This window comes from Coturnix japonica, chromosome Z (assembly GCF_054131305.1).
Source record: "Coturnix japonica strain WE chromosome Z, WE-NBRP24, whole genome shotgun sequence".
Taxonomy (NCBI): domain Eukaryota; kingdom Metazoa; phylum Chordata; class Aves; order Galliformes; family Phasianidae; genus Coturnix; species Coturnix japonica.
In genome coordinates this window covers 30,016,373-30,035,714 of record NC_140702.1, presented here as the reverse complement: position 1 = coordinate 30,035,714, position 19,342 = coordinate 30,016,373, and the positions used below count along the sequence as shown (strand labels likewise).

Here is a 19,342-nt window from a genome sequence, read left to right as displayed (position 1 = left end):
TAAATAATTAATTTAGATGTGCGCTTCCAAAATCTAATGGCTCTCATGAGTGTCCCTGAGGCAGAATTAAATCTAAAGCTTTCAAATGGGCATAGTTTCACTCAAACTTAGACAAGCCAATTACAGAATGAAACAGAAGTGCCAACTCAGCTGTGAAGGTGCCTATCTTTCTGGTCTCATAAGAGATAAGGAATCTCTGCGGGCAAAATTAAGACATTAATACTAAGAAAGGTCAAAACCTGTTCTGTTTGCTTTGTGTTGGAGTCAGCTTAATGAGTCATGCTTTCAGAGTATATCACAAGAGCTGCTGCATCAAAAAATACAAACATAGAAATATTTAATCTTCCTTCTAAGAAGTACTTCTGAAATGGATTTTCAGGCTGTGCTGAGCCTAATAAATCCTATCCAGGGCCACACACGCATTATGCATCTCATTTTGCTAGCTGTATTATGCTTAATGCTACAGAAAGATGCAAAATGGAATGCTAATTCATTACTCTTCAATACATTTAATTCCTAATGAGCTGAAAGCAATTACTGATATGGAAATAGAAGTGCATATCATTACTAAGTGCTAGTAAACAGAAAAAACTTGTCATTTAATAGTACCTCAATTTATAGCTCTCCGCTGCCTTGACTTTATCATGCAAAAGGAAATCTCTTCTTTACTGCCCTCCCCACCCAGGATTTTTTGTCTAAGTACTCTTGGCTTATTCTGGGTGAGGCTGTAGAAGGAAGAGGAGTGGATAACAGTAAAAATGGGAAGACCAGAGCATAACTTTCTCATCAGGTTCTCAACAATCCTGCAGCAGTCTGTGCTGGATGCAAGGAAGGAAGGAAGGAAGGAACAAAGGAAGGAAGGAAAGAGAGGAAAGAAAGGAAGAAAGAAGGAAGGGAGGAAGGGAGGAAGGAAAAGAAAAAAGCTCAGCTTCATTGCTGCAGAGAGTTTCAATCAGTTGCATATATTTCAAACCCTATCCCACTTAGTGGTCTGCTTGATAATAGAAAGATGAGGTGAATAGAAAGATGGGAAGTAACTTTTCCAAATGTTGCATTCTTGCTTCTTATCCTACATTTTTTTTTTCCCTTATAATTCCTTTATATGCAACATGGTTACTTTCCCGCAATCATTCTTATAACAAACTCCCAGTGTAGTCTGTCACTGTATTACTAGAGCAATTTGAAGGAATGAGAGGGACTGCACAAATGGCTGGGCAGAGCTTTTAGGGTTAGATGCCACATTTAGTGCTTATCTGCATGCAAATTTTTCCACTGAAATTTTGAGTTGTTTACTCCTTGTGCCAAGATCCTTTCTTAATAGTCACATCAAATCACTTTTCTAGATGATGAGGTACAAAATGAAAAATTAAACAAAATCAAATTTATTTATTTATTTATTTATTTATCTATTTATTTATTTATTTTTGCTACTTTTTGCTACTTTTAAAACTTCAAAAATGCACATATATACTGACAGGAGAAGCGCATTTCAAACAGGCACAAGCCTGTACTGCTGCTGAAAGAAATACCTCTTCTGTCTTGTCTTGCTCAGTGGTTTCTTCAAGCCTTTGAGCTGTGTCTTTTTTCCTGGGGTAAATGTGACACTTAGTAGAGAATCCATCAGGAACTGCTCAAGAGAACTGACAGAAGAAAATAGAAAGTTGGTCACTGTAGCCTGGGTCATTCAGTCTGTTACTGAAGATAAGGAAGAAGTCTTGGTGTTCACTGAAGCTTAAGTCTGAATTCCAGTTGTTTTGTATTCCCCCTCTGGTACAGTTCTTTTGGGAATAAGAAAGGTGCTAACAAAATTCAAACCTTCACGTGCAGAAAAATTCAACCTCTGGTTCCTTACAAAAATCCTGTTCCTTTTCCAGTGGTGGCCTTGTGTGAACAATTCTTCAGAGAGGAATATGCAGGTTAAATTAGTACAAGGGCAAAATGAGTAGAAGGGGGTGGTGTAGTAAGCCTATCTAACAGCGTCTGCTGGTCACAAATAGTTCCAGCCTTTGCCTGAAAGAAAGAAATTTGGAGAAGTCAGAAACAAAAGCAGACTGAAGGCAGGGTGCTCCTGATGTGAACTCAGCGCCTGCTGCTCTCAAAGTGCTGACAGTGCTATGAAGAACAGCAAGTCGTCAGTTTGTGGAGGCTAACTGAGAAACACCACTTTAATAACTCATCATCAGTGCGGGACAGAACCAGCATGGCCATCTGAGCCCTCAAGGGTCAAAGTGATGTGCCCTTAGCAAGCAGCCTCACTGCAGCAACACCCTATTCCGCCACACCAACCTTCGGCCCTCCGCCGAAGGACAAAGTCAGCTACACCTACTGGGGGGCGAGGCTAATGGAACGGGCGTGGTTTATCGATGGGTGTGGTTTATCGGAGGGGGCGGATGGCGGCGTGACGTAGCGTTCCCGGAAGCAGGCCGGAGCGGAGGGTACGGTGGCTGAGCAGGCCGTGCTCTGCGGTCGGTAGCTCGGCGGAGCCGCCCGCACTAAACTCTCTTCCCCCCCCTTCTTCTTCTTCTTCGCCCGGTGCCGCCGAGCAGCGGGGGCTTGAAGCCAGGCGGAGCCATGTCGCTTCTCCAGTCCGCCCTGGACTTTCTGGCGGGCCCCGGCACCCTGGGGGCCGCCAGCCGCGATCAGAACGACTTCGTGGGGCAGACGGTGGAGATGGGAGAGATGAAGCTGCGCATCAAGCGGGTCATCGCGGAGGGTAAGAGTGGGGCGCGATGGCGGCTGCCGGGCGGGGCCGCGCTGCGCTGAGGGAGGCCTTCCCGCGGGCCGCTGCCCCCAGCTGCGGGGCCTGCCTCGGGCGGGGGCTGCCACTGCCGTCTCCGTTTCCTCGTGTGCCTGTGGGGCCTGTGGGAGCGTCTTGTCACAGGGACAGGAGTTAAAACGCAGTACCTGAGTTGGAAAGGACGCACGGGGATCATGACTGTCAACTCCCGGCTCCACGTAGCACCGCGCAGAACTCAAACCCTGTGTCTGAGAGCAGCCTCCAGGCACTCCCTGAAGTTGCTAAACTACAGCCCTGGGCAGCCCACTCCATGCCCACTGCCTTGACCCCCAGCTGCCCCTCCCCTTGCACAGCTCCGTGCTCTGTATGTTCAGCAGCACAACTGATTACTGCTGGGGAAGAAGACTAGTATCTCTTAGCACTCGAACATTTTGAAAAAGAAGTTGTGTTATGTAAATACCATCATATTAAACAAATTTAACATAGTAAAAAAAAGCTTTCTAGACCAGTGGCATCCTATATCAAACAGGGGTCTTATGAGGAACAGCTAAGGGAACTGGGATTGTGCAGACTGGAGAGGAGGAGGGTCAGGGGAGTTGTTACCGCTCTCTACAACTGCCTGACAGGAGGTTGTGGTGAGGCGGGGTTTGGCCTCTTCTCCCAGATAACAACAATAGGGCAAGATGGAATAGCTTTACTTTGCACTGGGGGGGCTCAGGCTGGATATCAAGATAAATTTATTCTCAGAGTGGTGATTCAGTTGAACAGGCTGCATAGTGGGGTGGTGGAACTACTATCTCTGGAGGTGTTCAGGATTCATACGGTTGTGATCACGGAATTGCAGAATGGCCTGGGTTGGAGGGGTCCTCGAGGATCATGGGTCTCCAACCCCCCACCACAGGCAGGGCCACCAACCTCTATATTTAATAGACCAGGCTGCCCAGGGCTCCTTCTGATCTGGCCTTGAACACTTCCAGGGATGGGGCATCCACAGCCTCTCTAAGAAGCCTGTTCCAGCACCACTCTCATACTAAGGAGCTTCCCCCTGAATGGTGATTAGAGATATGGTGAGGTGGCCAACTTAATGGTGGGTGGACCACTGGACTAGGTCATTTTAGAGGTCTTTCCCAATCCTTATGCTTGTAAAACTGCATTAGTGATTTTTGACCAGCTGGCTGGCCTCAAAGACCTGTGTGTTATTGAAGTACTGAATGTGAGATTTCAGAGATCTTTGCTACACAAAATGCAGGACACATCACTTAGGGCTCTGCAGTCAGGGAGGAAATGAAAACATAACTTATAAAAGAAATGATTTCTGCAATCAAAGGTGGGAGGCTTGGAATTTCCTTGAATGCAGATGTCTCAACTGTATCAAGCTTCTGTCAACAAGGAGAGAGTTGAAGTACAGGAAGGTCTCCAAATGCACCTACCTTACACTGGGCTGCTTTGGGGCAATTTTCACTTTCGGTGAATATTTTTGGTTAGACATTATAGCGTACTGCTTGGTAGCCTATTTTGAAATAGGTGCAGTGTTTGGTGTGTGTGTGCTAGTTAGATTTTAGTAGAAATTAGGATAATATGTTTATATTCAGAGGATTTTTTTTGTATCTACAACCAAAAGAAATGTTTAAGGATTGTCTTGAGATGAAAAAGGGGAATTTGTTGTTATTGATACATAATTTGTGTACTTTGCATGTTATGTTGCTATGTTTTTTAGGCTAACATCCCAAAGCTCTATTCAGAGCTTTTAATTGTTGAAATTGCTTTCTGTGGGTATCTCTCGACATTGTATTCTACTGAAGTAATTCTATTGATAATTACACTGTTTGTTCCAGCTTAGTTTTCCTGGAATCTTGTAGTGACCAGGCTGAAAGAAAACTCTGCTTCTTTAAGATTAATTTCTGTAGTTGAACTCAGAAGTAACTTGCTGTATAAAGCAGGACATCAGTTTTCACTGCTGTTATTCCTTCCTAAAAGGCAAAGCAAGTATTGCTTTAACTCTCAGTCACTTTTGAGAAGTGATCTCAGGCAAGACCTCGCAGATTCATATAGAAGAACATGATCTTAGTTGGTGGGCAGCATGTAAAACATAGATGTTAGCCTTATTCTGCCATCAGCCCTTACTTACAGCTTCTTTTCAAAACATACGGTCAAAATTGTAAGTACAATGTAAGCAATGAATATTATGTCACTGCAGAGTGAATGCTGAACTAATGAATGGCTGTTTCTGCTAGTAACCTGATGTTCTAGCAGGGGGTATTCAGCGCAGTTTCCAGGGGACAACAAAGGAAAAGCTGTCCAGGCAGCTACTATCAAGAGAAAGATTTTCTTGGTTCTGAGGCAAGTTTGTAATACCCGAGCAGCTGCTTTCTGCTCACAGGCCTTCTAAAATGTCAGAGCAGATATGCCAGTTAGATGATTTCAAGCATATAGAGATTCACTTTAAGTCTAACCCTCATAAGGTATGTTACTTGTCACCACAGTTTCTGGTGTTCTTTGTTTGCCTTGGTACTACAGGTTTTACTTTCACTGACTGAAACCACTCCTAACAGCTTGTGTATGCCAAGAGGTAAGGCTTTCTACCCAACACAGCTGTGATAAAACTGTCTTTTGGTATATTTCGTATTCATGCAGATGCAGACTGCAGTAGTGAACCTGTGCTGACACTTGGAAATCTTATGGGGACAACTTATGGAGCAGGTGTTGCAAGAGTCTTCTTTGTTAATCACATTCTCAAAACAAACAACTAGCAAAAAAAACCCCATAAAAACAAAAAAAAACATAATGCAAAAAAAAAACAACAAAAAACCTCAATTATTTTTCAGTAGGAAACTTACATGTGGTGGTCTAAATGTTGCAGTCTCTTCTGCTGCTTTTAGTTTTAGATCAGGAATGTTTGTGTATTAGATTTAGTGTGATTTCTTGCTGAAATTAAACTTTTCATCTCTCCCTGAGCCTTGTGCTTGGTGATTTCTCTGTGACTTAAGAGCAGTCCCTTCAGCACTAAACACATTGAAAGTCCTTTTCTTTTAAATGAGTTTTCATGGCAGATTCCGTAAGGAAAATTCAAGTGGGGCTTTCAGAACTGACATTTCAAATCTTCGCTGAAATGTATAGGAAGTGTGGGGAGATGACCTTTTCGGTAAGGCAATACCATTTCCTTTGCTTTTAGTCGATGTGAGTGCAGTATGTGGGTTGGCATTTATGGAGTTTGGTGTGGCAGGGGTTAGTTTGTTCCCACAGCTCTTTTTAGGTCTATATTGTGCTGCATGTCCACATTGGTGTAAATATATGTGCACCCACATGGTAAACCAAGATGCTAATTATACAGTTCATATAAGTGTGTTTCCCTCTTTGTTCTGCAGAAATGCCACCGTAGGAGTAGGACTGAGCTCATTGTATGTGCAGCCCCAGCTTCTCTAGGCAGCCTGTGCCACTGCCTTGCTGCCCTGTGAGCTGAAGTTTCTGCTTTGCAGCTATGAGCCTGTCAATCTTCTGCTCAAACTCAGTGTCTCCTGTGACACTGCCTGGGCTGCTTCTGTGACTAGGTTTGGAATCTTCACTTGCTCTTACTTCAACCACACCATTTTTCACCTTGAGGGAGGTAGATCAGTCGGTATCTTTGTCATCCTCCCTGTTAAAGTGATCCAGTGCAGAAGACTTTCTTCAGTCCTTAGGATAGTGCCAGATCAGTTATTTATTTCACAATCTGTATTAAGGTTAATAATCTTCATAAATAATAATAATCTTTATAAATTTCCATCTCTGTTACCAGCTCCACACTGTGCATTTGAGTTGTTATTTACTTCATTCCAGCTACTGATTCCTTGATATTTATGGATCTTCTTGTTCAGAATCACCTTTTCTCTCTTCAGTTTCTTCCTTGGTGTTTTCCTTTATGGCATCAGACAGATCAGATGTTTGCTTTTAAAAGTAAAGTAACTTGAAGGAACTGGTTAGCCTCCTGTGTTTTTTACTTAAACATTTCAATAGCTAATTGCGTCTAAGTAGTGTTAGAGGAAGTGACTCAGTGTCTTTACATCTACTCACTACTTGCCCTTCACGTAGTGCTGGCTTCAGTAGTTGTTATGGTTCTTTGGGGTCTTCCAGTTAACTGCTCATACTGCTGTGAAATTCTAATTAAGTATTGATTGCACATCTGGTTAGTACCATATTAGTCATTGTAACTGTTTTGCATGTTTTCATGTGGGCAGTCTTTCATGCCCACACATCACTCACAAGTCTCAATATTTTGTACTTTTTTCTGTCACCACATGAACATCTGTTCTTACCAGGTAGTCTGGATGCATGTAGTCCAATTACTTGCAGCAGAACCTTTCTGATGCTTTCTTTTATCTTTGAGTTTTACAGTGCTGTGTCCTTCCCCATGGTTCAGGAATGCCTGGATTCCTGTGTCATTCTGTAGCAGATATCTGAGGAACTGAGGCTGTTGTGGCTGGTTCAGCTATCAATACACCTGCATATTTGACCTTGTGAGAGTGGTGAGGAATAGGTGATCAGAGCAGGCTGGACAGTAGTCCTCAAAAATAATATCTTAATTCTCAATCCTGAAAGTTGCTGTATTTGTGTAGTAACCCTGCAAGTTTGTTTTCTAAATGCTGGGTGTTGCTGGCTTTCCATTTTCCCCATCCTGGATAATGAATTGCTTACAATAAACCTTATGCTTGCTTGCCTGCTAGTGGTGATTAGTAGGGAAATTTCATTATCTCCACCTATACCGTAGGAGGAATAAAACCTGGTCACTTAGCTGTCAAAATATTGAGTTGTAAGACTATCAGTGAATTAGAGGAACTTGTTTTGGTCTCATGCCTTTATTCCATTCAGGAATGCAACTGCAAGGGGAGGGTAAATTAAATGAGAACAGTGTGTCCCACTGCATACACTGTCATGAGAAAAACACAGTTGTTTTTTTCTTCTGTGACAGCTGTAATAGATTCAGTATTGTATTGGTATTATTCAGCATAACTGAAGAGGGAGAGACCCATTTACTGTGCGCTGAATGAGTATGTAGTAAAACAACTTTAACTTTTAGAACGTGTATCTGAAAGATGGGATGATGATGTTAAGGTAAGATACTGACAAAACTTATGTATTTAAAAATTATGCACTGTTTAAATATAATCATATTCCTTCAGTGTTTCTAGTGAGTCTAATTTGTAAAAGCAGTTTGTGGTGTATGTGTGGTGGGGTAGCAGAAACAATTACAAGAGTTCAGAAGTTATTTCATCTTTTACTGATGAAGAAGAAATATATTAAGTGTAGAGAACTTAAAGTTGCTTTCTAGCTGTAAATAGAAGCTTGAGTTGATCCACTAAACATAAACAGATACTTTTCAATGTCTCCTTAGTTTGCAAAGATAAACTTCTGAAGTTTTATGTGATTAGATTAGGCAGTGCTTCTAAGGGCTTTCATACTGCGTTAAAGATCCACTGACAAATTCACTAGTAATTCCTGTTGCCTCTCAATGCAAAATAAAATATTCCTCTGAATGTTTCATTACCAGTGAAATGTGAACTTAAAAACTGCGGTCTAGTTTTATGGGTTAAATAATAAGTTATCAGTTATTTCATCTTGAAATTTTTTCTGGAGCAGAGATCACAGTAAGGGAAAAGTAATCTATAAATGAATTAGAGTGTTTTTCTTCTGATAAGCTAAGTTAGATAATCCATATACAAAACTGTCATCTATCAGCGTTCTTGAAATCTTTTTTTAAAGTACTTTTTAGAGTTACCATGCTGAAGATAGGTGCATCAGGAAAAATGTTTTATATCATAATTGCTGTTTAAAATTAGTTTTCGTTAATAACTAATTCAACTGCAGACTAATTACACCTGAATGCTTTAGTGGCTTTCTCATTATTCTTGAGTATATAATTGCTGTTCTATGAAGTGTGGACTAAGTTGTTGACTTCATTTGAGCTGTGGCAGTTCATTTAACTTAAACCATTTCACTAAAAGTAAATTGCTCTCCTCAGTGACAGGAGTTGATGGTATGTAATAAGCAATATTTGTCTTTCAAAGTATAGTGAGAAAAGTACTGTCTGCTAATATAAGTTAATTGTGATATGTATGAAGCTTGTGCTTCTGCTTTAGTGACACATTCCTTGGCCTGACAAATATGTAATAAAAGCTGGACATAAATGATAGAATTAAGAGTGGCAATGCATTCTTTAGCAAAAGCATGTCCTCTAATGAATAATCAAAAGAAGATGGAGATTTCACTGTTTATATCAATAGCCTAATGAGAAGTTTGTGGGGTGCCTGGCTACTTTACATCTCACAAAACACATAGACTTCTTAGTGCTGATTTTTCTATGAGATATCTGAGGGAAGTTCCAGGAAATTGCTTTTCAAACTGTGTAGATAGAGATACTGGAAGAAAGAAAAGAACTTCTCTTGAATTACAAATTTGTAATTTGCTAAGGCTAAACATCCATGTAGCCTTCTTCCAGATGCTGCAGTGAGAAGGTGAAGACATTGTTTTATTTGTGCTTTTCCATCAGTTTAGAAAGGAATGCTTTAGAAAGAGGCATGCATTTTAATTCCTCTGGTGGAGATGGGACTGACTTCTTGCACATTTGAGTCTTTAACGTTCTTTGGTATGGATAATATTTATAATAGTTTTTTAAATATGGGGTCTCTTTAATACAACAGCATTTTGTAAATAAGGCAAGTAAGTTGGCACATCACAGGGGAGGCAACTTGTCCAACTGTGCTGCCAGTAGAAGGAAATTTACGATGGTTGTGGTTGGCTTCCCATGTGCAAGGAGAAAAAGCCAACGAAAATCAGGATTCATGAGAGAGAAGGAGATTTCCTGAAAAATCTCTCTCTTATATTGATATGTATCTAAACTGAAAACAAAGTACTTCTGGTTCCTCTTTGTAGTCTTCACAACTTTAGAATGTTTTTGTTGCTTGTTTTACATGGGAGATTAAACGGCTGAGAGTAGACCAGGTCAGTGGTTATGTGAAAAAGCAGGGAACGAGCAAATTCTGTAGCATGATGTCTGAAGCTTCCTATGAGTAGAAGAGTAAGACTACAGGAGAGAACCATGATGAGACAAGGTATGTGTTACTGAGACTGCTTGATGTGAGTCTCAGAATTTCACCATGAGGAAAGAGATCTTTAGTAATGAAAAAGGTAGTAATACTGACCTCAGTTTCTTACGTTCAAGAAGCTATCGTATGTTAAAGCCACATAAGTGACTTGCTCAAGGCATCATTCCAATGAAGTGAAACTTGTCTGCCATTGAATCACGTTTTGGTAATTGTCTCTGAACCTGAATCATACCTCTCAGTGTGAGAAGGAAGCTGATTAGGAAGTCTAATAAAACATGGTGGCTTCTCAACACTGAGCTTAATTCTGAGGACGACTGGGTTATCTTGAAGCCAGTGCTTTCAAATCTGTTATTAATAGCCATGGCCGGTCAATGCCATGCAGAGCTGTGGTTCTCTTGCACATGTTCTTATTCAAAAGGGAGCAATATTGTTTCAGATAGTACCCTGTCTGAAGAGTACTCTCTGTGGTGTTGTGTACTTCCATCTGTGGTGTACAGATGGTGTGCTTTATCCCCTGCTCCATCAGCACTCAAAATGGAGGTGCATGTTTGTAATTGCTAACCAAAACACTTGCACTGAGGGCATTAGGAATGCTGACATTGCTACTGTAAAGTGTAGCAAAGCTGCTTTTAGAAAATGAATCAAAGTAAATGGTGAACACAATACAAACATGGGTGGTGTATGACAGGACTGACTTTCTGTAGCAGGGGCTGCTGTTATCTCAGCTATCACTGATGGTCTGACTCTTCTGTAGTGTTCTGCTTTCTCTCTTTGCTACTGGTGTGTCTTGGTTTTGCTGTTTTAATATGGAATTTCTCTAAAGAAAACACAGTATCTAGAGCCCTGTCATTCATGCAGATCACGCTGTTGATGCTAGTGGCAAAGTAACAGGATATGTGTGGGTGGTGACATCTAAGTGTTGTGCAGGAAAAGAGAATGTAAGGGCTGATTCCCATGTGATGCTTTCTGATGTTCTTTGAAAACCTTGTATCTCACTGAATTGCACAGAGTAAATAACATTGACCTCGTGTTAGTCTACCTCATGCACAGAGAAAAGGTAATGGGCACTAATATGACTGTACCAATTTAGATCCTGCATCTGTTAATAAAGTATCTTGTTAAATTGTTTCTTATCTATTTTCATTCCTTATCTAGTTCTTAGTCCTTTTGACCAGTGAGGTCTTCTAGGATGCTGACACCTGTTCTTACTGTGCAAGCTACTGTTACTAGTACAACAGGAAGGCAACTTGACATAAGTTAGTCACTTTGGCTGTTAGTCTACCAGGGATGCTCTGAAGTGTACAGCTGCACTGTTTATGTAAGCACAAGGAGGGCATTCACTGGAGAAGTGGAAATGGCATATGGAATGATAAACTTCAGTTTAGAAACAACATCATCTTTTGTTATGGCTTTTAGTAAGCCTGGAATGTGGCAATTTATCTTAAACATACAGGCTGGTATTTATTTTTCATTTTTGTTTTTCTCCTTTCATTATTGCCTTTCTACGGAGAGGCTAACAGCAACAAACAAACAAAAAGCTCCACAAACAATAGTTTAATGAAAATCTTTAAATCATATTTGCAGTATTGAATCTTGGTTTTTTATATGCATGCTTTAAAAAAAAAAATTAAAAAATTAAGATCTATATGTGCAGGCTGACCAAGTAGAGGAAATTAATCAAGCTGATGTGGCTTTGACATGTGAAAAAGAAAGCAAATATTGTCAAGAATATTTCAGCTCTTATATGTAGTTTATGTATAGTGTTGGTACCAAACAATGTGTGTATTTCTTAAATTCAGAAGAGCTTCTATTTCTGTGTGTTATCTCTATTCATATAAAAAATTGGTTTACCCAAGTGCTGTAAATCAGTAGTGACTTAGTGTTGTTTTCTTGCAGGTGGTTTTGCATTTGTCTATGAAGCTCAGGATCTTGGAAGTGGCAAAGATTATGCCTTAAAGGTAAATGAATTTGCTTCACTACAGGTTTGTAAAGCCTGTGTTTGCTTAGTGCAAATAGTTTCTTATTAAAAATTCTAAAAATGTTTAAAACCTCCATGTTTTGATTTATTCATTAGAACTTTCAGCTGAGTGTTTCTCAGATTCCTCTGGATTCTCAAGTTCTGAGGGCCTTGAATAATGTGCTAGCTTAAAAACAAGTTTTATGGAGAAGACAATAAAGTAAAGTCATTTGCTTTATTGCACATATATTTAAAAAAAAAAAACAAAAAACAAAACAGTAGTTGTTTATGCTTACTACAAAATGACTTGGGATGGTGTGGCTGAATGAGAAAAACAATGTCTTGGGAAGGGGAGGGGAAAAAGATAGTGTAAGAGGTGAGAGTAGTAAGTTGGCATTATGTCACTAAAAGGAACTTGCTCCTTTTTCATACCACATCCTAGAATAACAAAATTTGTGACTATAAGCATGCCTTAGTAACATGTTTTATTACTGCAGAACTTGTGCAGTTTGTGTGTTCAAAATGTCATATAGAATTAGCCCCTTTTAAGTATCATGAAATCCATAGAACAACTTTGGTTGGAAGTGATTTTAAGGATGATAGAGTTGCAGTATTGCTGGGATGCCAACCACTAGGTTATGCTGCCTGCAGCCCTATCCACTCTGGCCTTGAATGGGATGGGGTGTTCACAATTTGTTTGGGCAGCCTGTTTCACTTCCTCCTGATCCTTTTAGGAAAGAAGTTTTCCTAACATCTAAACCACCCTTCATTTAATTCAAAGCCATTCTCTTTTATCCTATTGTTATCACTATGCCCATGTGAAAAGTTGATATGCCTCCTGCTTGTGAGCTACCTTTAAGTACTGTAAGGCTGTAATGATGTCTCCCAGCTAAACGAGTCCACCTCCCACAATCTCCCTTTTGTAAGAATGGCGCTCCACCCCGCTGATCATCTTTGTGGCCCTCCACTGAACCTGCTCCAACAACTCTGTATCTGTTGTTTCTGGGGCACTGGTCTTTGATGCAGTACTCCAGGTGGGGCCTCGTGAGGACAGACTAGAGGGGTTTAGTCACTTCCCTTGCTCTGCTGGCCAATCCTCCTTTGATGCACCTGAAAAACATCTGTGTGGGCCACAGGCTCATATCCAGCTTTTTGTCCACCTGAACCCACGGGTCCTCTCAGGAGACTGCCTCCAGTCTTTACTTCTTTAGTGTTCTCCTCTGTGCTGGTGAACACCAGGTCGAGTTAATGCTTCACCTCTGGTGGGTCTGTCCAATACCTGGGCCAGGAGGTTGTCCCCAGTGGACTCCAGGAGTCTTCTGGGTTGCTTGTAGCTCACAAAGTTGTTTTCTCAGCAGATGTCTGGTTTACTGAAATCTCCCATCAGGATAGGAGCCTGTGATCTCAATGCCTCTTGCGGCTGAAGTAACAGCCTTGTTAGCAGCCTCCCTTTGAAAAATGAGCCTGTGGTAGACTCTGACCACTAGATGTCTTTTATTGATCTGGTTCCAAATTTTAACTCACAAGCTCTTAGCTTGTTCATGGCTGTTTCTCAGTGGCATCCCTTTGCAGTCTATTCACTTCTTCACAGCAGTACAGCAACTGTACTTCCTCTGCTTTGTGGAACTAGTAACAAGTTCTCAGGTCGATCCTGTTCAAATGTTGATTCCAAATGAAAATAATACTAAAAGTGCTGTTTGATTTTGTTACTCAGTACTCTAGTACATAGGAGCTGCGCTATACGTTTGGAGAAGTTTTGATGGAGTTGGGTAAAGGTTGTTTTTAAAGATGAGAAACGGAAGTTAAATCTTTACTTGTAAAGTACGTAATGATGGAACCAGGAGACTTGAGTGCTTCATACATCAGAAAACTCCGAGCAGTTCCTTTCCAAGTGGCAGAGGTTAGCGGTACTTAGTTGTCCCTAAGCATTAGCAGAACTGATGGTTGGAAAACTGACCATTAGATTTGTAGTAGTATGTTCAGTGCAGTAATATTATTTTGCTTACTATCCCATTGCAGTTCCCTCTGGCTTTCTGACTGTGTCTGATCCCTTTGTGTTCTAAGAAAAGTATGTAAAGTCAGTGTGTGTTGCTTTTCTGTAAGTTTTAATACATAAATCTTCTAAAATATTCTGTTTTCTGACAGCGTTTGTTGTCCAACGAGGAAGAAAAGAACAAAGCTATCATTCAGGAAGTTTGTTTTATGGTATCCTTTTCTGAATGTGTTTAAATGTTTCTGTTTAATTGCCTGGTATTAAACATTTCTAAGAGACTGCCTACAGATTTCTTCCATGCCTTACACTGTTCAGGAGTACTGACATTTAAAGAAGATGTAAGTTTGATTTGTCATGATTTTGGTAGAGTGTATCCAGCAGAAACTAGAAGCTGTACTGCCAGTGTGTTTGATACAGTTTTCACTTTCAATTTTGTCAACTAGTAGTGTGTGATGTTATCTCATGTTCTACTTCTCAGTCAAAATAATGCTTTCAGTGTTTGGCTTTAAGTAAACTCAATACTTGCACTCCACCATCTACTCTAAGACTCTTTGTTTGTTTCAAGAGTTACTGAATAGCTGTATTAATGCTGCTCTTTTTTGGCTACCGCTGAGTATTCAGTTGCATTAGGATTAGCAAGCAAAACCACTGATCTTAAGCTGCTCAGATGTTTTTGTATGATTATCAGTGTTTATCAAAACCTTGAACAGGACACATGCAAGAACTGAATATCCTAATGCTGTGTATTTTCTAGCTACTTTGATTACATCTTTCCAGGAAGAACTGATAATGATTTGGATGTCTTCTCGCAGCTTACTTACTCGTGTTGTGTGAATATTTTAATAGGGCTAACAGTTTCTTGCTTTGAGATGTGACTGAAATGAAAGTACTTCGTACAGCTCTGAGCAGGGAGATCTGAAAAGAAATATGATTTTCTTTTTTAAAAATAAGAACTAAAAATAGCACTTTGTGTTCATTCTAAATGGCGAACTCATATTGCCCTTTGTTTTACAACTTTGTTGTTCTTAGGCCATCTTTACTTTTTTCTTCTTTCTAGAGTTGATGAATGCATCTTGTAAATAATGTGTTTGTCATGTAGGTGTAATTCTCAGTGTTTGGCTGGTGTGGTGCACATCAGAACCAACACAAATGGGCACAATGTGATGTAAACCTCCATTGAGCTCTCTTAGACTTTTTTTTTCTCTTCACTTTAATATACATAATAAATGATGATGTAAATTTTTGAGTAGCTAGTGAAAAATATAGGTTGTCATTTGAATTAAGATAGCTTTTTTTAAAAATTATTATTATTTTCACTGAAACTTCTGTTTATTTTTGAAGTTTATTGTGCTGATTTTGAATTAAGCATTGTGAAGTTACAAGGGCTGCTCTGGAAATAATGCCTCCTGTTACATGCTGTGGGTCCATGACATCAGAAATGTCTGCTGGTGATGTGGCAGTAGAGGCCAAACCTTCTCCCTGATATTCCATTGGATATCTTTGCTGTTTGACAGCTGGCAGCAGAGGGGCAGTCTGATATGGGAGTGTGGTTGAAGCAAAGAGATGTCTTTGAATTTCTTTGTGAGGAAAAAGTGGTGCCTACTGACATTCATCAGTACTTGCTGAATGTTTATGGAGGCCAAACACTGGATGTCATGCTGTGATGCATTGGTGGTGTTGTGTTTTGGCAGTGGGTCATCTCCACTGGTGCAGACTTTTACAACATGGCATACGGGCTACTTTTTTTCTTTGCTACTGAAAATACTTAGCTAATGGTGGTGACTTCTGCAAAATAGTGCTTTGTAGCTGAGAATTTGCTCTATGAAGTAGTGTTATTGTGCTCTTCACTGTCTTCTCCACTGAAATAAATAGGAGGCATAAATTTGGGGGCCACTCTGTGTGAAAAGGCAGGGGTTGATGCAGTAGGCGTTTCCTGGTAAGTTAGCTAGAGCAGCAGTCTTTCTGACCCTTGTGTTGATGTCTCGATGTCACTGTCAAAGAGAAAAATTAGTACCTGGATCTGTTACAAAGTCTGATTTCCTTGCAGCCTTCATCATAAAGGTATTTTTGGAATCTTTTATTTTAACTTCTCTCACGTTATACTTAATGGCTTGCCTTGAAGTCTGTTTCTGTGGCTGGACTTGAATTTACTTGTTCTGCTGAGTATTTTAAGTCTGGCTATAATGATATTTGGGTTGAGCTAACATTTCAGATGAGTTGTCTGTGAACTGCTGTATACAGAACTATCTACAGTCTTGTCAAGTTTACTTCCTTGAACACATTGCCTCCAGAAAAAGCTTTCAGGTCACCCCAACATTGTCCAGTTCTGCTCTGCTGCATCTATAGGGAAAGAAGAATCAGACACAGGACAAGGAGAGTTCCTTCTGCTTACAGAACTGTGTAAAGGTAAATTTTATTTCTTCTCTTAGCACTGCACATTGCTTCTTAAAGCTGTTTTGCAAACATTACTTCAGAGCATGAAAGTTCTGAAGACCTCTTAATTGGGTGGAACGAGTGTTCACCTTCAAAGAAGGAGCATTGTATTCTTTCAGACAGTTAAGTTTTATCATAAATACGGTATAATTGGGAAGTTCTTTGTATTTGATAATAGTCAGGGAAGGAACAGCAGGAGTATTTCCTAAGAGTGCAGTTTTCTGTGGCACTGCAGCCTTCATGGGTTTGCCATTTTCAGAATATCTATCCACAGCTCAATACTCTAAGTCTTCCTTGTTGACAAGAGTTTTTCTATACATGAGAAGCTTTCAGAATTTATGGTGTTTGGTGTGTGCTTATGTGAATTTGTTTGATTTTTTTCTCCAGGACAACTGGTGGAATTCTTAAAGAAAGTGGAACCCAAAGGGCCGATCTCCTGTGACACAGTTCTGAAGATCTTTTACCAGACCTGTCGAGCTGTGCAGCATATGCATAAACAGAAGCCACCTATTATACATAGAGATTTGAAGGTGAGTATTTACATAAAGGTAGAGTTTTTAAATAACAGAAAGAACCTGTAAAGGTGATCTGGTGTTTAGGCTGTTGATCAACTACAGTGGGCAATCTTGAAAATGTGTATGTGCATGTGTGTATACAGTGTTTAGATGGATTGTGTTGCCAACAATACTGTATAATGAAGATCATCACTGAAATACTTGTATCTTTTCAAGCAGCATTTTTCCTTCTGTATGTGGTGTTAGTATTTACTGTACTTGTGTACAGTACTTGTGTGACAAAAGTGCAAGTTTTTTTATCTCAAGTGTTTTATAGCTGAGCCAGTGCTATGTTTGACCAGTTTTTTAACAAGAGATGATCTTGTCAGAGATAAAACATAGAGCCAACAGTTTTGTTCCTGCTGGCTTTCTATTAAGAGACCGTAGAGCAAGAGGAAATGATAGCTGGGGGAGCCCTTAATTAGACCCACCTTAGTTGATAGTTGGGCAAGGACCTGACTGAAATCAAGTGTCAAATAGGGTTCACTTAGCTGTGCTGTATTTTCTGGAAAGCAGCATAAAATTGTCGATGGAAGTTTTGACCTAACCTTCAAATGAAGTCTGTGACTGAAATATGGTTTTTAGGGGAGAAGCTAGAATCTAAGAAGACTGTCGAAGTTATTTTGACAAAATGTATTAGGATTTGTGAAGTTTCTGCAGTACAGCTTAAAGTTCAACTTCATTTAGAAAAGTTTGTTTCTGTGTTCTTAGTGTTCTTCTCTTGTTTGTCCATTTTTTTTTTTCCCTGAACACCTTTGTTCTTAAAATGTGCATGTACAGCATTGTGAAAATCCAGGTAGTAACTGGTTCGGAAAAATTCCAAGCAGTGTGATCAGTAAGCCATCAGTCTTTATCTGATATTTTAATTATCAGAACTTGAACTTTGCAGCTGTAGGTCACAGCTAGTCTGTGTAGCAGAGGTCATAGAGCCAATTTCAATAACCAGCCGAAATACTCTAAATTACTAGCAACCTTCAAAGCACACAACAGGGCATACGCTCACAAAAGCCTGATTTTTTTTAATTTTTTTTTTCCTTGTGTTACTGTAACTATTTTTATTATTTGTTACATTTGATATTGAATCGTGGAATCAAATAATGGTTTGAATTGGAAGAGACCTTAAAGATTGTCTAGTTGCAACCTTACTGTCATGGGTAGGGGTACCTTCCACTAGATCACATTGCTCAAAGCCCTGTCCAACCTGGCCTTGAACACCCCTGGGCATGGGGCATCCTCAGCTTCTCTGGGCAGCCTGTGCCAGTGCTTCACCATTCCTTGAGTAAAGAATTTTTTCCTTGTGTTTCATCTAAATCTTCATCTTTTAGTTTTAAGCCATTACCCCTCGTTATTGCCATCCCTTGTCATTGTACAGAGAAGTAAGCAAATAGTTTTTCAGCAGAAAGGAATTCAGTTTGTGTTGAGATGGGTACAACCAGCTCAGTGTCCTCCTGCGGGATAGTCAATAATGATGTGGGAACATCTCAGGAAGACTAGTTCTGAAAGCTAAGGCATTTAGAAATGGTATCCAGAGATGTAGTAGTGTCAGTGGGAAAGGTAAGCCAGATCTGGCTATTGAAGCATGGCATTCTAATGTTGGAGAAGTTAAAAGGCATGTTAGTTCCCTTTCCTGACTTTATGTAGAAATAAAAGTTCTTTTCCAGCTCTTCTGTGGTTGTGACCACATGACACACATACTCTGTACCTACTCTTCTATTCCCTTTTTATTTTCATCCTGGTTTCATATAGCTATCCAAGAAAGCTGGATTTTTAATGAGAAAAGAAAGGGTTAAATGTTCAGGCACATAGTTCTCAAATAGCTGGTTTCTGTTTCCTTTAAATGTCATGTCTGCATCTTGCTGGGCATCCCCTGGCAGCCTTCTTCTCTTCTGTTACTCTGTTTTTTATGTACTGTGGTTAGCACCCCTGTTCTACTACCACTGCCTTAACTGTGTTAAGTTTTATAGATGGAAACATTTGGATTTCAAGATGCTGCTTATACAAGTGGTCACTTGGAGAAACTGATCTATTCTTGGTTGCTAATAGATATTTGTTTCCCCCTGGCTTTATTTCCTGTTCCTTGGATGTCAGTTTGTTATTTGTAACACTTGTTTCATGATTCCTCTTAACGATTGTCTGTATTGCTACCATATACACTTAGTGTTGTCTGAAATTATCATTTTCTTGTGAACAAAAATGTTATAGAATGCAGTGATATATTTTTCTGTGTATACACACACACAATTTGGTGTTTAAATTGTTTCACCCTTCAGAAAGAGATGTGTTCAGTTTGTTCTACGTTTTTTTTTGGTTTTTTGTTTTTTTTTAAGGTGGAGAACTTGCTTATTAGTAACCAAGGGACAATAAAACTTTGTGACTTTGGTAGTGCTACAACAGTATCTTACTATCCTGACTACAGCTGGTCTGCACAAAAGAGAGCACTGGTTGAAGAAGAGGTAAGAATATATTATTGTTGTTAATGTTGACAGTGGACTTCATTTTCTGTTAGTAATTTGCTATTAATTTGTGCAACTTCTAAGATAAGTGAAGATTCTTGCAGGGCTATTCATTTTGCCAGAGGTCATAGGTGGC

General features: G+C 39.8%; 1 protein-coding gene and 1 long non-coding RNA gene across 3 annotated transcripts in view; one reads left to right on the top strand and one right to left on the bottom strand.

The window, feature by feature from the left end:
- Positions 1-1,376: 1,376 nt before the first annotated feature.
- LOC146753873 (uncharacterized) lies at positions 1,377-2,375 on the bottom strand. Its single transcript, XR_014939871.1, has 2 exons — positions 2,287-2,375; positions 1,377-2,010 (listed from the first exon to the last, which is right to left on the bottom strand). It is a non-coding gene; the product is annotated as an uncharacterized LOC146753873 (long non-coding RNA).
- GAK (cyclin G associated kinase) overlaps positions 2,367-19,342 on the top strand; it is a 66,908-nt gene continuing 49,932 nt past the window's right edge. The window contains exons 1-7 of one of the 2 annotated variants that reach the window (XM_015849558.3): positions 2,367-2,435; positions 2,547-2,713; positions 11,713-11,774; positions 13,919-13,978; positions 16,058-16,172; positions 16,587-16,729; positions 19,081-19,206. In XM_015849558.3, coding sequence (XP_015705044.2) covers positions 2,572-2,713; positions 11,713-11,774; positions 13,919-13,978; positions 16,058-16,172; positions 16,587-16,729; positions 19,081-19,206 — 648 coding nt within the window. In that variant the 5' untranslated portion in view covers positions 2,367-2,435; positions 2,547-2,571. Of the gene's footprint in view, positions 2,714-11,712; positions 11,775-13,918; positions 13,979-16,057; positions 16,173-16,586; positions 16,730-19,080; positions 19,207-19,342 lie in introns of both variants that reach the window. The other variant, XM_085530281.1, reaches the window with a different exon arrangement.